Source organism: Hippoglossus stenolepis, chromosome 4, assembly GCF_022539355.2.
Source record: "Hippoglossus stenolepis isolate QCI-W04-F060 chromosome 4, HSTE1.2, whole genome shotgun sequence".
In the NCBI taxonomy this organism is placed as follows: Eukaryota; Metazoa; Chordata; class Actinopteri; order Pleuronectiformes; family Pleuronectidae; genus Hippoglossus; species Hippoglossus stenolepis.
Window position 1 is genome coordinate 23,287,132 of NC_061486.1, and position 19,804 is coordinate 23,306,935.

At 38.7% G+C, this 19,804-nt stretch overlaps 1 protein-coding gene across 4 annotated transcripts in view; it reads right to left on the reverse strand.

Moving 5' to 3' along the window:
* gdpd5b (glycerophosphodiester phosphodiesterase domain containing 5b) overlaps positions 1-19,804 on the reverse strand; it is a 53,325-nt gene that overhangs the window by 24,261 nt on the left and 9,260 nt on the right. For all 4 annotated transcript variants that reach the window (XR_004695215.2, XR_004695214.2, XM_035155085.2 and 1 more), the window contains exon 2: positions 11,469-11,648. Coding sequence is in view for 2 of the 4 variants with exons in the window: in XM_035155085.2 (XP_035010976.1) it covers positions 11,469-11,585 (117 nt within the window). In the remaining 2 variants the exon portion in view is untranslated. The remainder of the gene's footprint in view (positions 1-11,468; positions 11,649-19,804) is intronic.

The following is a 19,804-nucleotide window of genomic DNA, read 5'->3' on the forward strand; positions in this document are numbered from 1 at the left end:
GCAAAAAAAGGGCAATACGAGTATGAACAACAAAGATGTATGACATGTTTTTACTTGATCATTTGGTTGGCATTTTGATAACTGATTAATCAATGGAGAAATATGTAACCTATACTGGTTCCAGCTCCTCCAATGTGAGGATTTAGTTTGTCTTTAAACAAGAGGTTTAAGGAATAAAAAAGAAAAAACTAACTTGTGTTTTACATTACATGTATTATGTGTCTTATGTTGTTGTTAACTATGACCTGCGCCCTGATCTGTAGAGTACGGAATTTCGCTGCCCTGTACGATCTAACGTGTCATATATTTGAATCAAGAAAAACAAAGACTAATCCATATTTATAAGCTGCTGCCTAAATATCCTAGAATCATCTGTATGTGTGCATTATACGCACTAGTGTCAAGATAGACGCTCAGTCACCTTGAATGCACCAGTGTTGTACATGCCAGAAGTATCAGATTATTATCTCCTCGACCAGCTGATGTGATACAGGTAAGACAGCCTGTCCGAGCTGTTTATATCTGATCTCATCCTCACTGTGGTTTAGTTCACTAAATCTTAAGTTCTTCACGTATTTAATATGGAAGTTCTAATCATAAATAAAACATACTGCTTCCCCACATTTCATTATTCAAACCTGGGACAAACTGAACTTGGGAATCATGATGGTATAAAGTTCTATTACTTAATTTATGGACATGGTTCTATGGCATGAGCGATCAGTTGTACAGAGAAGTGAAAAGAGTCAAGGGGAATGCTGATTCTATCCCCCCTCATATTTGGACATGACTTATGAAGAACATTTCAGAAGTGTGAGAATAAACTTTATTAAGGGATAGTTCACCAAAAAATTAAATTTTAAGTCTAAAAGTCCGCAACTGGAAGTGGCGATGCTAGCAGATGGTAACCCCCACCCCGGCGTGCCCTTGGGCGAGACCTTGTGTGCAGCGTGTGTGTGTGAGTGTTTCCAGGGTGTGTGTGTGAACGTGAACGCGGCTCCATGGAAGGATATTAAGGCATAAAACACGGTATAAATTAAGCCGTTTCCAGTCGAATTTGAATGTCGGGGCTGCCGGACACTTGGATGACACCACAGGGGCAGTATGGTATCTGCTGTTGTTTTACGTTTGAAAAATTGATCACCAGTTACTTCAATAGTCTATATGCACACTGTCTTCTGCATTCAGACTCGGCCAGTATTTTATTGGATTGGATTTGGCTGCAACACTGTTTACCCCAGAGACTCCAAAAGTGATTTGGCAACTCAAACACTCCATCGGCATAGTGGTGTTAGATAATTAGTGAATTTTCCTTTTTCGGGGGAACTATCCCTTTAAGGTCCTCCTACATCAGATAAAATGGGCACCATCAAAATAATAATTGGCTACACACATCTCTCAACATTAAGCTAATTACCCTAAAATGAAATAAAAAGCAAATACTGTTTGACTTTTCTGTAGCTTTACCTTTATTTTTTAACCTTCTCTGCACAAACACAACATCAGAAGTGGCAGACAGCTCTGCTCATTGATGACAAAGCACCATTGCTGGTTCCCATGGTCCTTGGTGACTACCTGAAAACACCTGGGAAATCTGACCTTGCTCCTGAGAGATGACATTGTTCCACCCCCTTCACTCTTTCACTCCTTCCTCTCTGCAATAATGTGGATGTGATCCGAGATGCCCCTGAGAGAACCAAGTTCTCTTTAATAGATTAGATCTTCTAATAAACTGAAAAAACATTTCATACGTTCCATAAGAACATGACATGAATATGACAATTAGTCATCTGTTATTGTTGGATAAATAGGAATCTGTTTCTAGGGAAGAAAATCCTGTGTTTACAGTCCAGGGTCTTAGTGGTAGCTCTTTGGCCTTAAGGAGTGGATCGTTTTGATATTTAATTTAAAGTGTCAACCCCCAAGTTTCAGCTGAAGTGTCTCTCATACACATACCACATACCAATTAGCTTGTTAATGATCTAGGTTGCTATGAGCAACAATTCCAGTAGCAGCACACACACACTTTAGCGATAGAAATGGCGTATGAAGTAGAGGCCTTATGCCTCTGGAGTTTCCTGACGGCCAAGACCATTGTTGTCCTGAGCCGCTTGAACTGCAGGCATAGGCAATGTGTGAGGAGCGCAGAAGTTCCGAGACGTTCCAACATCACAACCACACAGACGGCTGTCTTAGCCAGCGGTCCAACAGTGTGTGTGTGTGTGTGTGTGGGGGGATATCACAATCATAATTGTGATATCAGTACATTCATGCATTTTATTAAAGAACAGTACAGTTTACAGCTCAAAAAGCCCATTTAAGTGTACAGTATCTCTTTAAGTTACTAAAGTTCCTGGATTTTAGTTGTAAAAGTTTTAAAAATAAGACATAAAGAAAGCTCTGAAGAATACCTTAAATTTGTTGTTAGTGAGCTTTTAAACCTCCCATCAGGCCTGATGGCATCTCTTCCTGTTTCCCAGCTAACTAAGCAGCAGAGCTTGTGTGGCCTGACTTAGCCTGCCCTGGCGACATCACGTTAACATTCTGCATGGCTGGCATTTTATTCAGGCGCAGCACCCCCATGGCAGCAGCAATCTATCAGAACATCACAAGCTCTGCTTTGGGAATCAGACTGTTTGAAGAACAGTGCACGCTAATGGCCATCCATGCTTTGCTCTAGTAATTACCCTGACTATAGTGTTACGCTGTTCGCCCCTTGGAGAAATCATGGAAGACAAAGAGGACATAGTTCACCTTTGGGAAAACTAAGAGCCACTGAATTAGCTCCTATTCAAATCAAATTATTAAGTTGAGCAAGTAATTAAAGCATAATTCCAAAATATTCAAATGACTTTTCAAAATCATCAAGGACCTTTTTGACAATCTTATCTACTAATTTGTAAGTTATAATGAGGATGCAATGTGGTCGAGGAAGCTATACAAAAAGTTGCATAACAAAACCTGTCATTCCTTTTTGTAGCTAATTTAAGAAATGTAATCCAAACAGCTGCAATAGCATACATTAAATATATTTTGAAAACTAATTAACCGTAAATATGAAAAAAGGATGGAAGTAAAGAACCTAACTATATTGGACAAATTTCACAGCTAAAAACAGAAGTATTAAATGGATAGGGACAAATATAATTGCAGCATGTAGACATTTGTATCTACTAAAGATTTATAATCCCCCCAGTCACTATAAATCACCACTGCCTCAGAGGAAGTTGTATCAGTGATTTAACATCTGGGAAAAGCAGGTGTGGTAACTTCTGCCCTTTTTCAGACAAAGTTAAAAATAACAAAATCACTGCAATAACAGCTAACACACTTTTACCTCTCTCTTGGTGGATTTGCGTTCGTCTATTTTTCTGTCTTGAAATTGAATGTCTATCAGCTGGTCCAGTACAGTGGATTACAACTGAAGCAGCCAATAATAGATTTATGATTTTGGCTTATTGTGTTGTTTTTTAAATCCGTCTACAGATATATCCTTGCAAAGTTTAGCATTTAAGAAGCACTTAAATGTCTGAAGTAATTGTGGGAAACCTTTCGGTTACCATCGTCTATTTCTTTTTGTTAAACTGACACCATCAAGCCGTTTAGTTCTCAATGCTGTGTGATCACAGCGGCAAAGTAGCATCTCTCTGGTTCAAGATCTAGTGGAAAGATCTAGTGCTTTATTGCTTCCCATCATAGACTGTATTTAAAGATGGACGACATGACAGCTACACAAAAGTGAAGCCAAAGCGTCTTGATCTCCCCCGGTGACTAGATACATAAGGTCATAAAACCCACCTCCTTCATCTTAGCAGTTGGAACATGGACCAAACTAAAACGTACACGTCAAAAACAATTCTGTTTAGGCAGTTTATCACAATGATGTTTCTTCAAGTGTTATTTTTCCAGTAAAGTTGGTTTTAATTAGTTATTTGATGCTATAAAAATGTGGTGAAATGTCATGATTGACAAATTTGCACACTCTGGCTCCAAATGCTCAAAATGACAGTGTTCATATCCATGATATTATGACTGAACTACTAGATTGTGGGAGGAAGTGGAGACTGGAGATGAGTTGTCCATTTATATATACACAGTCTATGCGTCCACTTACACTATCAGGTTAGTATCAGGTTGTCTAGTCTGAATTTAGATCATTTCAATTATCTTAACTTCAGCCATGTTCATTTACATCATTAGTATTATTTAATACCCAGCTAAACTGAAAGCAGTGACAACATTTTGCAGCCAAGATATAAATTTGGATACTAAAATGATTGCATAAATAATTCCGTCTTGTGTCGGGTGAGTCAGTTGGAGTGCAAAGAGATTAACTACATCCTCAAGTTACTTAAAAACTCTTTTTGAGCTAACTTACAAGAACTTTTTTCTGTAACCATGCCAGGAAAATGACATGCTCAGAACATGGTTAAATCAAAGACAAATGTAGCATCACTTTGTAATGTAGATTCCATAATGGTTACAGCGGTTTTCTGATATTTACTTGTCCTACTTTTCCCTATGTGCACAACGTCTAATGCCAACATGATTTAGGCAACAATACAGAGTGCTATCCACAGGAGGGACATTATGCATGCTCAGCTGCTGCTCTATTGCACAGTACATGCATGCATGGGCATGTTTGTTTAGGTACACATAAGAAATCTCTCTCTCACACACACACACACACACACACACACACACACACACACACACACACACACACACACACACACACACACACACACACACACACACACACACACACACACACACACACACACACACACACACACACACACACACACACACACACACACAACTATTTAAACAAAGCACATGACAATCTTATCTACTAATTTGTAAGTTATAATGAGGATGCAATGTGGTCGAGGAAGCTATACAAAAAGTTGCATAACAAAACCTGTCATTCTTCAGATTCATAGGTCAGGTTGTGTATTGTTGTGTACATTTTCTTCAAGCTACAATACACAAGCCTTCTGTGTATAACTCTGACCTCCTTACCAGCAGACAGGGAGAGAAAACAGCCCAACGGCCTATTAATCACACAAGCAAGCATATGGATCGTTATTATAATAACAAATGCACACATTTCAACCACATAGCACTGCATTCTTTGGTATAACTACAGAGTGAACTCACATGTTATGCTAAATGACCCTGTTTGGGTGTGTGCTGGTTACCGTGTGTGAGGATGTATGAAGGAGTGGTCCTTGCATTATGTACAGTACATTACTGTGTGTGGCTACAAAAAGGTGTCTGAACTTGTCTACAATTCAGACAATTTTCCCAACACACTTTGTGCTTGACTGATAATGCGCTTCTGACTGTGATAGAGCTGCTGTTTGTGTGGGTTACACAACTGACAAGATTAGTCAGAATGAAGACAGTAGCTACTGTACAAGTAACTACAAAGAGAGGATGAAAATGTATGTAAAGACATAGAACCCAAAAATTAGAGCACACGTATGTAAGCAATTTATTGTAATTTAATAATGTATTACCCATGTATATTTATAGACCATAATTTACTCCATACACAATACACATTACAGTTATGAGATGATTTATGTTAAGACGATTTCAGTGCAAAGTAGATCTCTGTTACGGTAGTTAACACACAATCAAATTATTGATTCAGTTAGGTACGACCAAGTGTCAACCCATACGACGTCGCGCATTGGTTTGTGAAACTCTTCATTGAAGCCCACAGATTGGGATTTAGTCCAGCGCCATCTTGGTTTTTTTGAAACCAGAAGTAACTATATTTGGAGGATCAAGGGGTGGAGCCTGACAGAGCTTGAGGATACTGCACGCCCACCTGCACTTATCAGCCGTCAATATTAGCTGTCTAGACCATAAACACAGTATGAAAATGTTTACTGATGATGAAATTCACATTAGAAGTTTCTATAGTTTCTAGAGAAACAAACTTCTATTTGCAACCAGTAAAGTCACCCTCTGCTGGTCATTCAAGAGAATTCAGGTTTCAGGCACTTCCGCATTGACATCACTTTCCAGAACTGGATTCTGTATCTATTTTAATATAGTCTATGAGTACAGTATGCTGCCATCTAACATGCCAACACTGCAGAAAGAAAATATGATGGATACAGAAAAATATGAATTCACAGATAGATCCAAACAAACAAACATATTTTCATAAACTTATAAACTAATGTAAATGTAGGAGAGAAGGCAAAAAGAAAAAGACAAAGCTACTGCAGCTTTTAATCTTTCTCTGACTGTGCAGCCTCACATGCCTCCCTCTTTGCCTCTATCTTCACTGGACTTAACACCTCAGTCCCTTGTCACATTCCTGAGCATATCCCGATAAGTCCCTGGCATTTCACACTGGGTGTGCACAGCTTTATAATGCAGCACCAGAGTAAGGCACAGAAAGTAATGTGTCTGCAAAAATAGGGAGGAGGAACTGAGGATCAAAAAATAAAACACTTGCCAAGTACTGAACTGAAATTTCCCATTACTTTAAAATGAAGAAATATAGATAACAATGTCAAAGTATTACCCTTTATTTTTTTACTCCATTTTCTAATATTAAATGTAAAGCTTTAGCAGCAAATCATGCGACCATTTCCAGCTACCAATTGTTTAGCTTGTAGCATTTGATGGTTGGTATTATTTGTTTAAGTCAGAGCAATCAGACAATGTGGCACAAGTCACTCACTATATGTGTCACAAGGCTCAGCAGATGCACAGAAAGAAGCTTGAGGCTTTGCTAATCACAGCCAATAAAGTCAATATGTTGCTCTGCAACAATCCGAACACTTGCATGTTTACAGTTGGATGGTTTTAGATTCAAATAAATCACACTGGCTAGAGGATGAAATTGCAACCCATGCCTTGCAGTGTATTAACATTATAGAGAAGCTAAAAATACATCCCTTGTCCTTCAAAGCCTTATTTTCACGATCTGGAACATGTCAGAGTATCCTGCATGACTGACATCTTCTAGGAAGGAAATGTGGGGAAGTCAGGAGACAATATATATATATATATATATATTTTATACTATAGTCAGTGATTAACAAGGGTGCAGCTCATGGCTTTTTTTTATTATCTATTGCGTATTGAAGAATATAGTCATAAAACCTGATGACATTTTCCTAAAGCCCGAGCTGACATCAGATATTCAGTATCCAATCACAGGACACAGAGTAGCTGATTCTCTCAAACGAGAAGATGTAAAGGTAAATGTTTGGCACTGGGGATTAGCACAAATCATTATAGTTTACACAAACTAATCTAGATCTTTAGATCAGAGACACAAACAGTAAACACAGAGAGAGAAACAATTCATGTGTTTGAGGGATGCTGCAGCTACCCCGCTCCAACCAGTGAGCTGACCATGAACACAGCCGTTAAGCTTTTTCGAGCACGGGTGGGGTGAGCATAGCAAAAATAAGTTAAGTTAAATCATAGGCTGTTCAAGGGGAATAATGAGAAAAGGATTAATGCGTTTATTACCAAAATAGTTTTTGTTTGACCCTGCTTAACCTCTTTTCCCCAGCACAGTGTGAGAGTTTTTCTTCATCAGGATAACTCTCATTAACAATCTATGAATCATTTACAGCTGCGCTCACAGCTTCTGAAAGCAAATATTTACCGTCGATGATGAATTGATAATATGAGCGAACAAGGCATTTCCTACATATTTCAGGGCATATTGTAAATATGTTGTAGATAAAGGGTTTGGTTTATTAAGACTGTAAATCTAAATATCTGCCTTTACTCAGGTGAGTAACAACAATGAATGATTTGGAAACTATGATGAAAATCAAATCAAAAACATACCCTCTCTGCTGTCTTGGCACTAACAAGTGGGTGTCCCATCTTTATGTATTATTTAAATGCTGTGTTTTGATTTTTATTATTATTATTATTATTATAATATATGTATGACCTTCAAAATCATCCCCGATGAAATAACCCAATATTATTCTTTATACACTTCCCTTATTAGTCCTTATTATTCCTGTATCCTCCCCATTATTCAATTCTGCTCAACATTGGCTCGATCCCAACCTTCCACCATGTTTCAGGAAAATAAGTTCTTTAGTTTATTTTCGTAATCAACAGACAATGACAACATTACCTCCTTGGTGGACATAAAAATGGAATTCTGGACACTCTTACAAACCATGAGAACAATTAAAATTTCACAGTAAGTCTGAAGCAAGACAAATAGAATAATTTCACGAACAAAATCTCTTCAACAACTATTTGCTTATATCCTCTTGCAGCCAAGTAAGTGTAACTCCTAATTCTAGGTAATTATTTTGCCTGCCTTGTCCAATACCTCACAGTGCAGGGAAAATGAAGACCACAAGATCACTGACAGATGATGGCAGAGCAGCTTTGTTTCTATTTTTGAAGCCTTTGTGTGACTGAATGGTAATGAGTGGCTAAATGGAAATACTTTCAATTATTACTGAGAGGTCAGATCGGCTTGCACTGCATGACGTGGGCCTTCCCTCTACAAAGCACCTTGAGTATAGGCAGAAGCAGTTTCGCTGAGACAGCCGGTCGACCTGAAACGGCTCATCACAGTGAACAAAGATGATAAAAGGGGTGAAATAGCATGAGCTACTTGTGGATTATGAAGGATTGCACCGTTGTTTCAACACGACACTCTCAGGTCTCACGCTTCTGTGATTCGCTCAGGTCCAGTTACATGTAGCTGATACCTGCCCTGGATTGGTCACAGTTTGTTTACTGGGATCGTTACAGATGCAGGCTTATGTGACATCACCTTGACCTACGCTAGGTAGCACTCGCAATGGAAATGACAGGTCTTTTCAGCACCAGGACAAAGCAGCACTTGGTAGTGGCTCAGTGTGTCAGTTCGATATGTGGAATCACCTGGATGGAAAGGGTGTGCAGCCTGTAGCAGAGTGCATGTGTCTGTTAGCTTCTTACACTTGGGTCAAGAGCATGTTCGTGTGCTGTACAACACCACACGGTCAAAACAAAAGGATGAGCACCGTGAACAAAAAATGCAGACTCTGCACTATCCCGTCAGTGAGCCTGAAAGACAACCACTGGCAACAGGAAATAGAGCTACACAGTGTCAAGTTTCCTGCAAACAGGGGGAAAGAAAATCAATACGTCTTTATTTAGTTCTGCTATGCGTATTTGATCCAAGTGCTGTCAATGACTTAGTGTGTTGTTTAAACATCTCATTTAGGGTTATTGTAGGCTATATGTATTTTTTATTTGTTTGTGCCTACAAGACATGAGATTGTTGTTCTGTGTCTCTGCTCATATACAGTATAATATGGCTATGGCTGGGAGATATGACTTCAAATCAAAATCACGATTATTTTAAACTTTTACAATTAATCACACACACACACACACACACACACACACACACACACACACACACACACACACACACACACACACACACACACACACACACACACACACACACACACACACACACACACACACACACACACACACACACACACACACACACACACCGAATAGTTCCAGTCACTTTAAACCTAATGTCCTGTGCCCACCACGTTACATCTCGTGTTGTGTGTGAACTACGTACGCGTTTCCCACGTTTAAATACTTAAATACGTTTAAACACAAAGTAAACTTCAAGTACTGTAGCCTACGTGTCCTAATAACCTCTGATCTGTGTTGATGTTTATTGTCAACGTGTAAAGTGAGGGCAGGTCAGCAAGGGAGTGAGGTTGGAGGACATGCAGCGTGGTAATACAGCATGGAACGTAGCAGAAATCCAACAGTTTGTGAATATACACATTGGGGAACGTATTAACCAAATTAACCGACATGAGTAAAATTAGGCTGGTTAGAGGTTATAAATGTTATATGCTGCGTGTTTGGGTTTGTGGCAGCAACATAACCGTTGCGTCCTTAGATAGAGAACAGAGGAGATTAAGGGAAAGCTCAGAACACATGGCTCATCTTGTGTACCAGGCTGTGATACTGATTCTGGCATGTGCCTAATACGATACAAAATGAATGACTAAATTCTTTGGTTGGGGGTTGAATTTGACAGCTATGGTTGCAACTTTGGCTTTAAATTTTAAAAAGAAACTGTAGCTACAAAAGGGAAACTACAAAATAAAAATGCATTCAAACATTCATCTCAAACGGCATATTTTAAAGAGCACCTTTAAGTGCTTAACAATAATTTGAATGCCAAATAAATTACTCTCATATCCTTTAATTTTCTTAAAGTCATCCCAGATATGACTGCAATAAAGAACACTATATTCTGCACCAAACAAGAGCCAAGTTCTATACCAATTATGCACACATGCACACAAACAATATAGGTAGACATTTACGACTAGAAAAATCTGTAAAAACGAATTAAACACAGTGGAAACACTGGAGTTTTGTGATGTCAAATGAGCCTCGGTGTGAAAAGCTCAAGGTTACTGGGTGGAGGATAAGCCAGCAAGGACATATTTGGTCAAAGATAATTGTTCTTGGTAAATCAATGTTGAAAGACAAACATCAGGGGAGGGTATCTACAGACCAGGGGGTGTAACACTGCTTTGGATGTCAAACACAGATGTACACTAGAGCCTTGTATGGGTTTGATTTTTTTTTTCTCATAGTAGGACAGTCAGTAATGGAGCCCTTTCTCCACAGCCATCTTGTTATTCAAGGTGTGAGAAGACACAGATTAATGTAACAGCTACAGTAATAACTTTTGAATTCAGCAGCCAAATAATGGAGTGTAATGATTTACTTAAAAATATTTTGAACACAAATGAAGTTGATAACGTCATTGGAAGTACAATAGAAAGGAAACTAGAATGGCACTCACTAGATCACATACCTCCGCCAAGTTCTTATGAAACCACATTTAAATTCACTTGATCTGCACCAAATTGTACACACTCATAAATATCAGTCCCCTAATTATGCCAGTTTTTTCATTAAGATCCGTTAATCCGTTTAGTAGTTTTTGTGTAAGCTTGCTTCCAAACCAACACAGCGACATAAATTTGTCTTGGTGCAGCAGTGCAGTTATCATGGAAAATTACCTTGACATAAATTAGACAGAATTTGCTGCCACCTGATGTGAACACATGTGCTCTGTTATTTTGTCATTATTTTTTATGCTTTGACAATTCCACATATTAAACCACCACAGGGAAAAGGGTTATCTACAATCTCTTGAATGTAAAACTAGAGTAAATCTGTAAGATGCGAAGGATTCAGACACATGAGGTCTGTCAAATGTCATTTTCTGGTGCATTGTCAGATTGGTTGCTGAGGGCAAACACGAGTGATGTACATGCACTGAATCATGCACTCTATGCAATATGCTACACGGTGTCAGACTGTTAAGGGCCTCCCTCTAAACCAGATGCACAGCGGTTCTGATTGCTACACTTCATCCACTAAAAGGGGTTTCCTCCCCCACTCACCTTGGTGGTGTCATCGTGGGAACGTTGATAGCGTTTCCAGCGGCAACCATAGATCCCAGTGATACATGACAGACAAAGCTGCCGCTCATAGACCTGGAGGGGTTGGTGTTTCACCATGCTCCTTCAGTCAGTCCTGGTCCTGCTTCCAGACCTCTAACATCCCACTGACTATTAAGAACCCTGTAAGGAGATGAAAAGAGAAAACAGGATTAACATTGAAGTAAGCAGTAAGTTGTTTGGAAGACCACATTGGATAATTCATGGAACTGCTTGAAAAGCACCATGCTTCTGAGGCAAAACCTAGCTCCCATTTCCAATGACAACTGAGAGTGGAAGCAGCTTTCATAAGTATGATCAAGGAGAAAAGAGGGCTTGGTGAACCGACCAGTAATTGACCATTGTGTTAAATTACATTGACCATGAATATATCAAGCAGTCACTTCATATCTGAGCGGAAAAAGGCAGCATGTAGTTACTATCTCTTCCTTTCATGTCAGGCCAGAGAAAAAACAGGGAAAGAAAAGGCCAACAGGCCTAACAAGAATGTTAGGTAACAGTGACATTTGAGCAAAACACTTCAACTTTCAGTTTAAAAATAAATGAATAAAATCAGCGTATTCAGCTTTGGGGAACATTTATGGGATACATGGCAACAGAACCTGCAAACAAAACAATGATGATTTGATGTTGTGAATACAAACAGGGCTTTTATATCATTTAATGTTTTTATCTGAAAATGTTAAGGCTTTTATCAGGGAGGCACCCTACCCTGTGCCTACTCCAGCTCCACTACCTCCTCCCAGTGCGGAGGAGCAGCAGAGCACCAAGATACTGCTGAAAAACCTCAGCACCCATTCTGTAGCTCTTGGCTAACGCTGTTGGAGCGACCACAGGAAGCACCAGGCGGTGTTAGCTGTAAATATTCAGTCATAAATCAAGTCTTCCCATTAACTCAAGTCTTCCCATGCTGCTGACTCAGCACCGATACTCTGCTATCAGCAATAACAGTAATGATAGAACAGAATTGCTGACTGTTATCACAAGTTTACCTCACCCTCCGGGGACATGACGGAGCCTGTTGTGCTGCTGCAGTTTCAGATGCATAACTTTGTTTAATCTGGGGTTGAAAGTGCATGCTGGTGTCATCAAAGCATTAATAATGTGCAATTAATGACAGCTCTTTGCTGATGAGTCAAATAAACACAATTAGAAGTATAGACACACCCACATGCTTAGCTGCAGTTTGTGAAGCAGAGCTAGCAAGTGGCTAAGTCTCATCTGATGTTCCAGAGGCTTTCTGCATGTTATACTCCTCTTGCTGTAATCATGCCGTCTCCGGCTCTGGGCAGCTGCTCATTAACATCTGCAGCAGGAACCATGTTTCCTGTTATTTGTATAACTGCTCTGAGGAGGGCGGGCCTGACCCCGAGGGTATAATAATCCTGGCCCACCCCAGCAGGACCACAAGGGTCTTTGACAGGCAATGTGCAGTGCTGCTCTATGCCTTGGAATGAAAAGGTTGGAGCACTATACTTTAATTAACCACATACAGTGAGAGCAATTATAGATCATTTAGTGTAAGAAGAAGACAAGGAAACAACACGTAGTGAAAAATAAAAATATTCTAAAAATAGTTGTTTTTTAATCTAAACTCTTAAACACATATCCCATATCAGCATTTGCAAATTAGAAATAACTTGTGATGTCAAGCAATTCATTCTGAAGAGTTTGGATTTTCTCATCAGAAGGAATGACATCAGTATTGCTAAATTAAAAATAAATACTGAATACTAGTGACCCTATTAGTCAAACATTTTAAGAATAGCAATACCATGGTTGATGCAGTAGTCTACTCATCTTAATGCACTGACTGTCAAACAAAACCAAGCTCAGACCAGAGGGAGGCTGAGACTCACATTGCTATGTCCCACCAATGTTCACCAGTGTTTAATCAATAATCAACGTATCTTATTTGATGTCTGTACCAATGTATTACCCAACATTTAGCTATATGCTTCCAACCTCACCTAGTAACTACACTACAGGGATTAAGACCTAAATCAGGCATTGTTGGACTACTGCTCTTCAGAAATGTCTTCCGAATAAACCATGTCTGTCGGGTAAATGGAGATTATAATTTTGTGAGAACAGAATTCAAATTTGTAAAGTTTGCAAAAATGCAAAAAGGAAAATAGCACAAAACCTGCTGCTCTATATAATGTGTATGTGTACATTTGTTCCCACTCTTTAATAAAAGGCAAAATAGGGCTTTATCCTTGGTGGGAGTATGTGCTCTCTGAGTGCCATTCAGTTGGTATTTTATTTATCTTTTGCCATTTTAGTGTCATGTCTTCCATACAATTCCTTCACGTAAAAAAAATGTAGTCACCAGCATTTAACTCTTGTGATCTAGTTGATAAATTGAAATCTGACCTAGCACTACTTTAAGAACTACACATTCATTGTAAGTACATTTACATGGCTGACGTAAAAAAGTAAAAATAAAACTATTAATTTACATCAAGTCCTGTATCATTAACACGTGCCAAATGCCAAATGACATTTCAACTGGATAAATTATTTATTTTAAATATTGATTGACCTGAAATTCAGTGATGGTTGGGTATAATTAATGACTTCACACATGAACAGAAGACAAATATGGATGTTTGGGCACGTCGACCACGCCTTTAAGACAGAAAAAGAAATCGAGCAGCGACACAGTGAGTCTCTGTTGGTGCGTTCATCAAGGCAAAGTAACAACCACATTCTGCACTGTCATGTTGTCACTTGTTGACTCATAATGTTCAAAGCTGTAGCCACAGCAATGTCTCCATGTTGTAATATCAAAGTGGTTTATGTTGCGACATGTTTACCTTCCAAAAAGCTTCCAGTCATGGCAGTGTCACAGCCACTTGTATCCTCAAATATCAAAAATATCTCACTCATCACTGCTACTTCAGTTGAGCCAAACATCAGAAATCTCTTTAATTTCAAATATTTGATGTTGGAGTTTATTATGCTGTAGCTAGACAGAGCAGCACTGAGGCTACAGATTTGTCACCTTGGCTCATCACTCTTAACTTCAGAGTTCATATGCTCCAGCTCTCCTCTGGGCTGTATAAACACAGATGGAGAAGTGCTGCAATTAATTCCTTTATCAGCACAAATTCTCAGCAGAAACTCATAACCCCTAGTGGACACAATAACATTAAATCCTTCAAGAGACTGCAATGAATTGGCAAAGCGAAGTGATGTTTTGCACAGTAAGACTGAATGGAAGACTGCAGTTATATTGCAAACATACATGCAACTCCTCTGACAAGTGTAGAAATGTGACCACCGTAAGGAGAGTGTGCTGCACTGTCACAATCACTCGTCATGTCACAGACACAAAAAACCCAAGTCACAAAAGCTGATCATCTTAATAAAAAACAACTGAACACAAAAGTTGCACATCAGGTTTTATAATTAATTAATCTTCTTCTTTAACCTTCACACAAACCCTGTCATCTGCATTTTCATTCAAGACTGAAACAGATTCAACAAGTGAAATCAACAAAAACAGGAGCAGCAGTTTTCTTAACATATGTGACTGTCTCAAGTTGTGCAGCTTAGGTCAACAATTGGGGTGTATGAAAACCCCCTAAACGGCTGGTGTCATCTCCTTTTCTGCTGCCTCATTTCCTCCCATCAACTGGCCCGGCGAGGGAAAATAGTCTGCAGGGGAGGAAATGTTTCAGCAGATTCCCTGGCAGAAAGCAGTGTCTTCTTCTGACAAGGGAACTGAAGGAAAGGCCAAGCAGCAGAGAACTATCCAACCAACTAGTGACAAACAAGAGACACTTAAAAGAATAGTTGACCAAAATAATTTGACAAATTATGCTTAGTTAGCCTCTACACTGTTATTAAAAACCCAAGTCATTTACAGACTGGATAAAATCAAAGTAATACCAGCTCAATATCACGAAATCCAATACTACAGGCTTGCAATTGTCAGTGTCGGCAGTACTGCAGGTGTTGTAGTGGACTATTGTGGTGAAGATGCAGCCAAGCCACAAGGCCAAGCTTTCTATCCACTAGTCCATCAATGTTCCGACCCTCGCCTACGGTCATGAACTCTGGGTAGTGATTGAGTGAAAAAGATTGCAGATACAAGCAGCTGAAATTAGTTTTCTACGTAGGGTGGATGTTGCTGTGGCTACCGAACCTCAGGTAAACTGAGGAAAATGGATGATGGACACTTTCCAATTCAATACAACTCTTGATATGTTTTTATTTTTCAACTAGATTGTGTTACAAGATGTTGTGGTTCATAAATCGCTGATGAATCGAAGCGTTAACACAGAACTTAACGATGTGACACTCCAAGCTTCACAATCTATACTGTAGGGCCACTGTCAAGTGATCTTTTATTGTTCTCTGTATGTTAATAGACAATATAGCAATAAAACTAGATACAAGCACCTTGGTTCCACTGACACTAAGACTCCAAAAACAGCATGGAGTAGTCTTTTCATAAACAAAAGAATAAATACAACATGCAAATATCTATCTGCATTTAGTAATCTATTGTCTTCTGAAAACCAATCATCAACAAACATCATAAATTTCATCTTTTCGTGATCATGTCTTAACGATCTGAACTGAGATGTGAATTGACACAGAGTAAATCACCTTTGAGACTTGGCTAAACCATGTGGCATCAGAAGATGCCTGTGAGGGAGTTGATAAATGACACATCAGTGATAAAGCACAAGCTAACAAGCAATGAGAGTCATTACATCAGAACTATATTACAGCTAGCTCAGCAATGACAGTCGAAAGCTCTCACTCGAGAGAGACTTGCCAACATTTAAATTAAGTCCTGAAAGATCCATCATCACTGAAGCAGTACTCTCAGTAACTCCCAATACCCACCTCTTCTGCTGTTTAGTCTAAACAAACCATTGTTGCTGCTTTCTGAAGTAAATCCTGCCCCTTCCTGTGCACTGCAGGACAGAACTGCAATAAAACACGCCTGTGTTTATAACAGCATATGTGCACACTTTTATAATCCAGCCGTGAATAGAGTCATTATTGTGTTATGTTAAATAGAATATCGCACTAAATTCAACATAAAGATTTTTTGTTTAAAGAGGAATTTAAAGCATAAACTCTGTTATCAACAAGTCTGTGAGGTTACAGATAATGCACTTAAGAGTCCAAGCAAAGGTAAGCACAGATAATAAGGAAGAATACACAAATGCAGGATACACCTCACACTGCTTTCTTTAATTCCTCACACCATGAGACAAAGCCGGGTGAGTTTCCTGGGAAAGAAAAGAAATAAAGACATGTTCTTACTGGCCAGGCAGACTGCATAATGTATGTTATTATTATTATTTCAAAAAGGGGAATGGGAGAAACTACGATCATTATATGAATATTAAATAACTTTTATATAAAAAGAGAGCTGTATAGAAAGAAAAGGGACAGTCTAGCTCTCCTTAAACCATGACAGGTCACAAAACAACCATTAAAATCAGAAATATTATGTGCTAACTAGACCCATTTTCCTAATTAATCATTTTTTTCCCCATTACATTGTATCATAAATTCATATTATCTTGATGGTACATTTTGAAGGCAGCAAAATAATACCTGCAATCAACTGTATCATAAAGAACAGACCGTGTCTCACAACTAAGTTTGAACATTTTTCAAAGACAATGATGTAGCAATAAAAAAAACAAAGTTAACTGACTTGCGTTCACCGTGTCAATTAACCCTTTCACAATAAATGTCTTCTCAGGCTGTAAAAGAAACAGTTTCATTTAGTTTATTCTACCTGTATGATGCAAATAAATCAGCCAAACAAGTTACACCCATCACTATGTGCTGACAGACTAATTAATACCCTCTTCAACTATGTAGGAGTTGAGGAGCAGAGGATTCAATTGTGACGTCAGAAGAGAAGACATAAAGTCTTGTAAACAGTACGATGTAGTATCTCACCCTCTGTGGAAACAGATTTCTCGCTCCTACCACCTTGTTTTATGTGTTGTTGTCAAAGAACTTATTAAGGTTCCAAAACCCATTGCTCGAAATCATCAACATATGGACTGAATTTACATTCTACATTTCTAAATCAAGTTATCCATTAACTCCTTGTCATCTCCGTGACATGAAACATCACCTAGTTAAGTAGCACAGAACCCTTGAGTTGCAGGTTCAGAAAAGAAGCATACAACATATTTCCGTTAGTCTTAAAGTATTGCATGTTGTGCATTAACAAATATTTGGGTTTTTTTTCAACTAGAGCTCAGAATTGTTATTAATTCATACAGAAATCTTCTGCATTAACCACTAAAAACAATGTTTGGCAAGTATCCATGAACAGTAATCTTAAGTGCAGTCATAAATATTATCAGTTCAGCCCAAGTTATCAACATAACTCTGAGAAAATCCCATTATCATTCCCATGAGTCAGCGTGGTGTGTGGCAGAGACTTGTGCCTTCAGCTCCTGTTCATCCTGAGTCTGACACCACAAACCGCCAAGAATTGCCCTGTCAGCTGCACCAGTCACTGACGATTTTACATGGACAGCAATATTTAAACTATTAACCTTATTTTGAATGAGACACTATCTCGATCATGATGTTTACATGAGTTGCTAATAAAATATTCAGTTTCACATGTTAAAGAGTAAGGTCTGGTTATGACTCAAGACTATATTAAATCCTAACACTTGTTTACAATCAAACATGGGCATGTATCGTCCAGTAGTTTGTATGTCAATATTGAAAATGCTTTGAAAGCTGAGGATGTTATAATGTGAATGTATACATACCTACATAATTTGATTAAGGTGAGATTATTCCAGATGTCTTAATTCGATTCAGAATTAGAAAGGTGTTCACAAAATGCTGTTTACATCGCAGTCTATTATTTGGATTATTGCCTTAATCTGGTTGATATTGTGGTATTGGTTTCCATGTCAACATGTCTATTGATAGCCATTGCACATGTAGAAGGAATTTGATTTAGGACACTACTGAAAACATCAGCTTCCTTGTGCGTTTCAGACATATGTTAAAGGTCCACATGGTAAGAAAGACAACCTCACAACATACTTATGGTTTCTCAGCCAAGTAGAGTATATTTTTTAGATTTATGTATCCACTCAATCCAGGCATCTGTTGCAAGAATTACCAAGGCATTTCAATAGCTTTAGGAGATAAATGATTGATCTATGATAGAAAATAGCCATCGATTCCACTTTGTGAGGGCCACCAGGGTCAACCATGCACTTAAGAATAGGAATGTGTAACAATTAGTAGTCTGCTTTCATAGAATGTGAGGTGACACATCAATCAGCCTTTGGTGGTGCCAGTTCTTTGATATCAGCTGGGTTACCTTCAGAAAAATTCCCCTTCCCAAAAATGAATGTTTTATCTATACAGCATATAAGACCTGAGACACGAATCAATGTTTCTCTATCTCTCAAAGCTTATGACAGCAAAATGGAAAAAAGAAGAGTTGAGTATTTGACACATACTTGTTCAGAGACACTTGTGCCAGAACATTCTGGCCTGACAAATGAGAATAGAGGGGTACTGTAAAATCCTCACAAGGGTGTTAATGTCCTTCCTACTCATATATAATTACTATTATTTCTGAAACTAACAGAACCGATTACACCAATCATGTTGAACAACTTTATCCTCTATGAAATTAACAAGGCTATCAATAGATAAACTCGCGATAGCTCCACATATACGTTTACATGCTACCAGAACTTGCAATACAACTATCAGCTATCGCAAGTTCTCACTGATCTAGTCTCGGCCCCTTGGGCGAGAGCTTGTGCGGTGTGTGCGCACAAACATGAGGCTAGGAGGATATCGGAGAACATTTAGGCGAAAAACATGGTGTTAACGACGCCATTTTGAGTCAAATTTGAATGTCGGGGCCAAGGGCACTTGGATGAAACCACAGGAGCAGTATGTAGGCATTTTCTGTTTTTTTACGTTTGAAAAGGTTACTTCAACTGTATTCGATTTGGCTGCAACGCCGTTTACCCCTGAAACTACAAAACTGTTTTGTGGACTCAAACACTCATTCCTATCGACATAGTGGTGAGTAGATAATGAGTGAATTTAGATTTTTGGGTGAACTATCCCTTTAATGCCTTAGTTTGTGCCTTGCAGGATAGTGAACAGTGCAGCAGTAGGTCAAAGCCAATGGGGAATAATAAATAAAAGTAACAATGAGGAGAGATGCATTGCAAACTGGTTGACAGAGGCAAATAACTCGAATAAGGAGTGTTGGGGGCAAGGCGCTGGTGTACAGA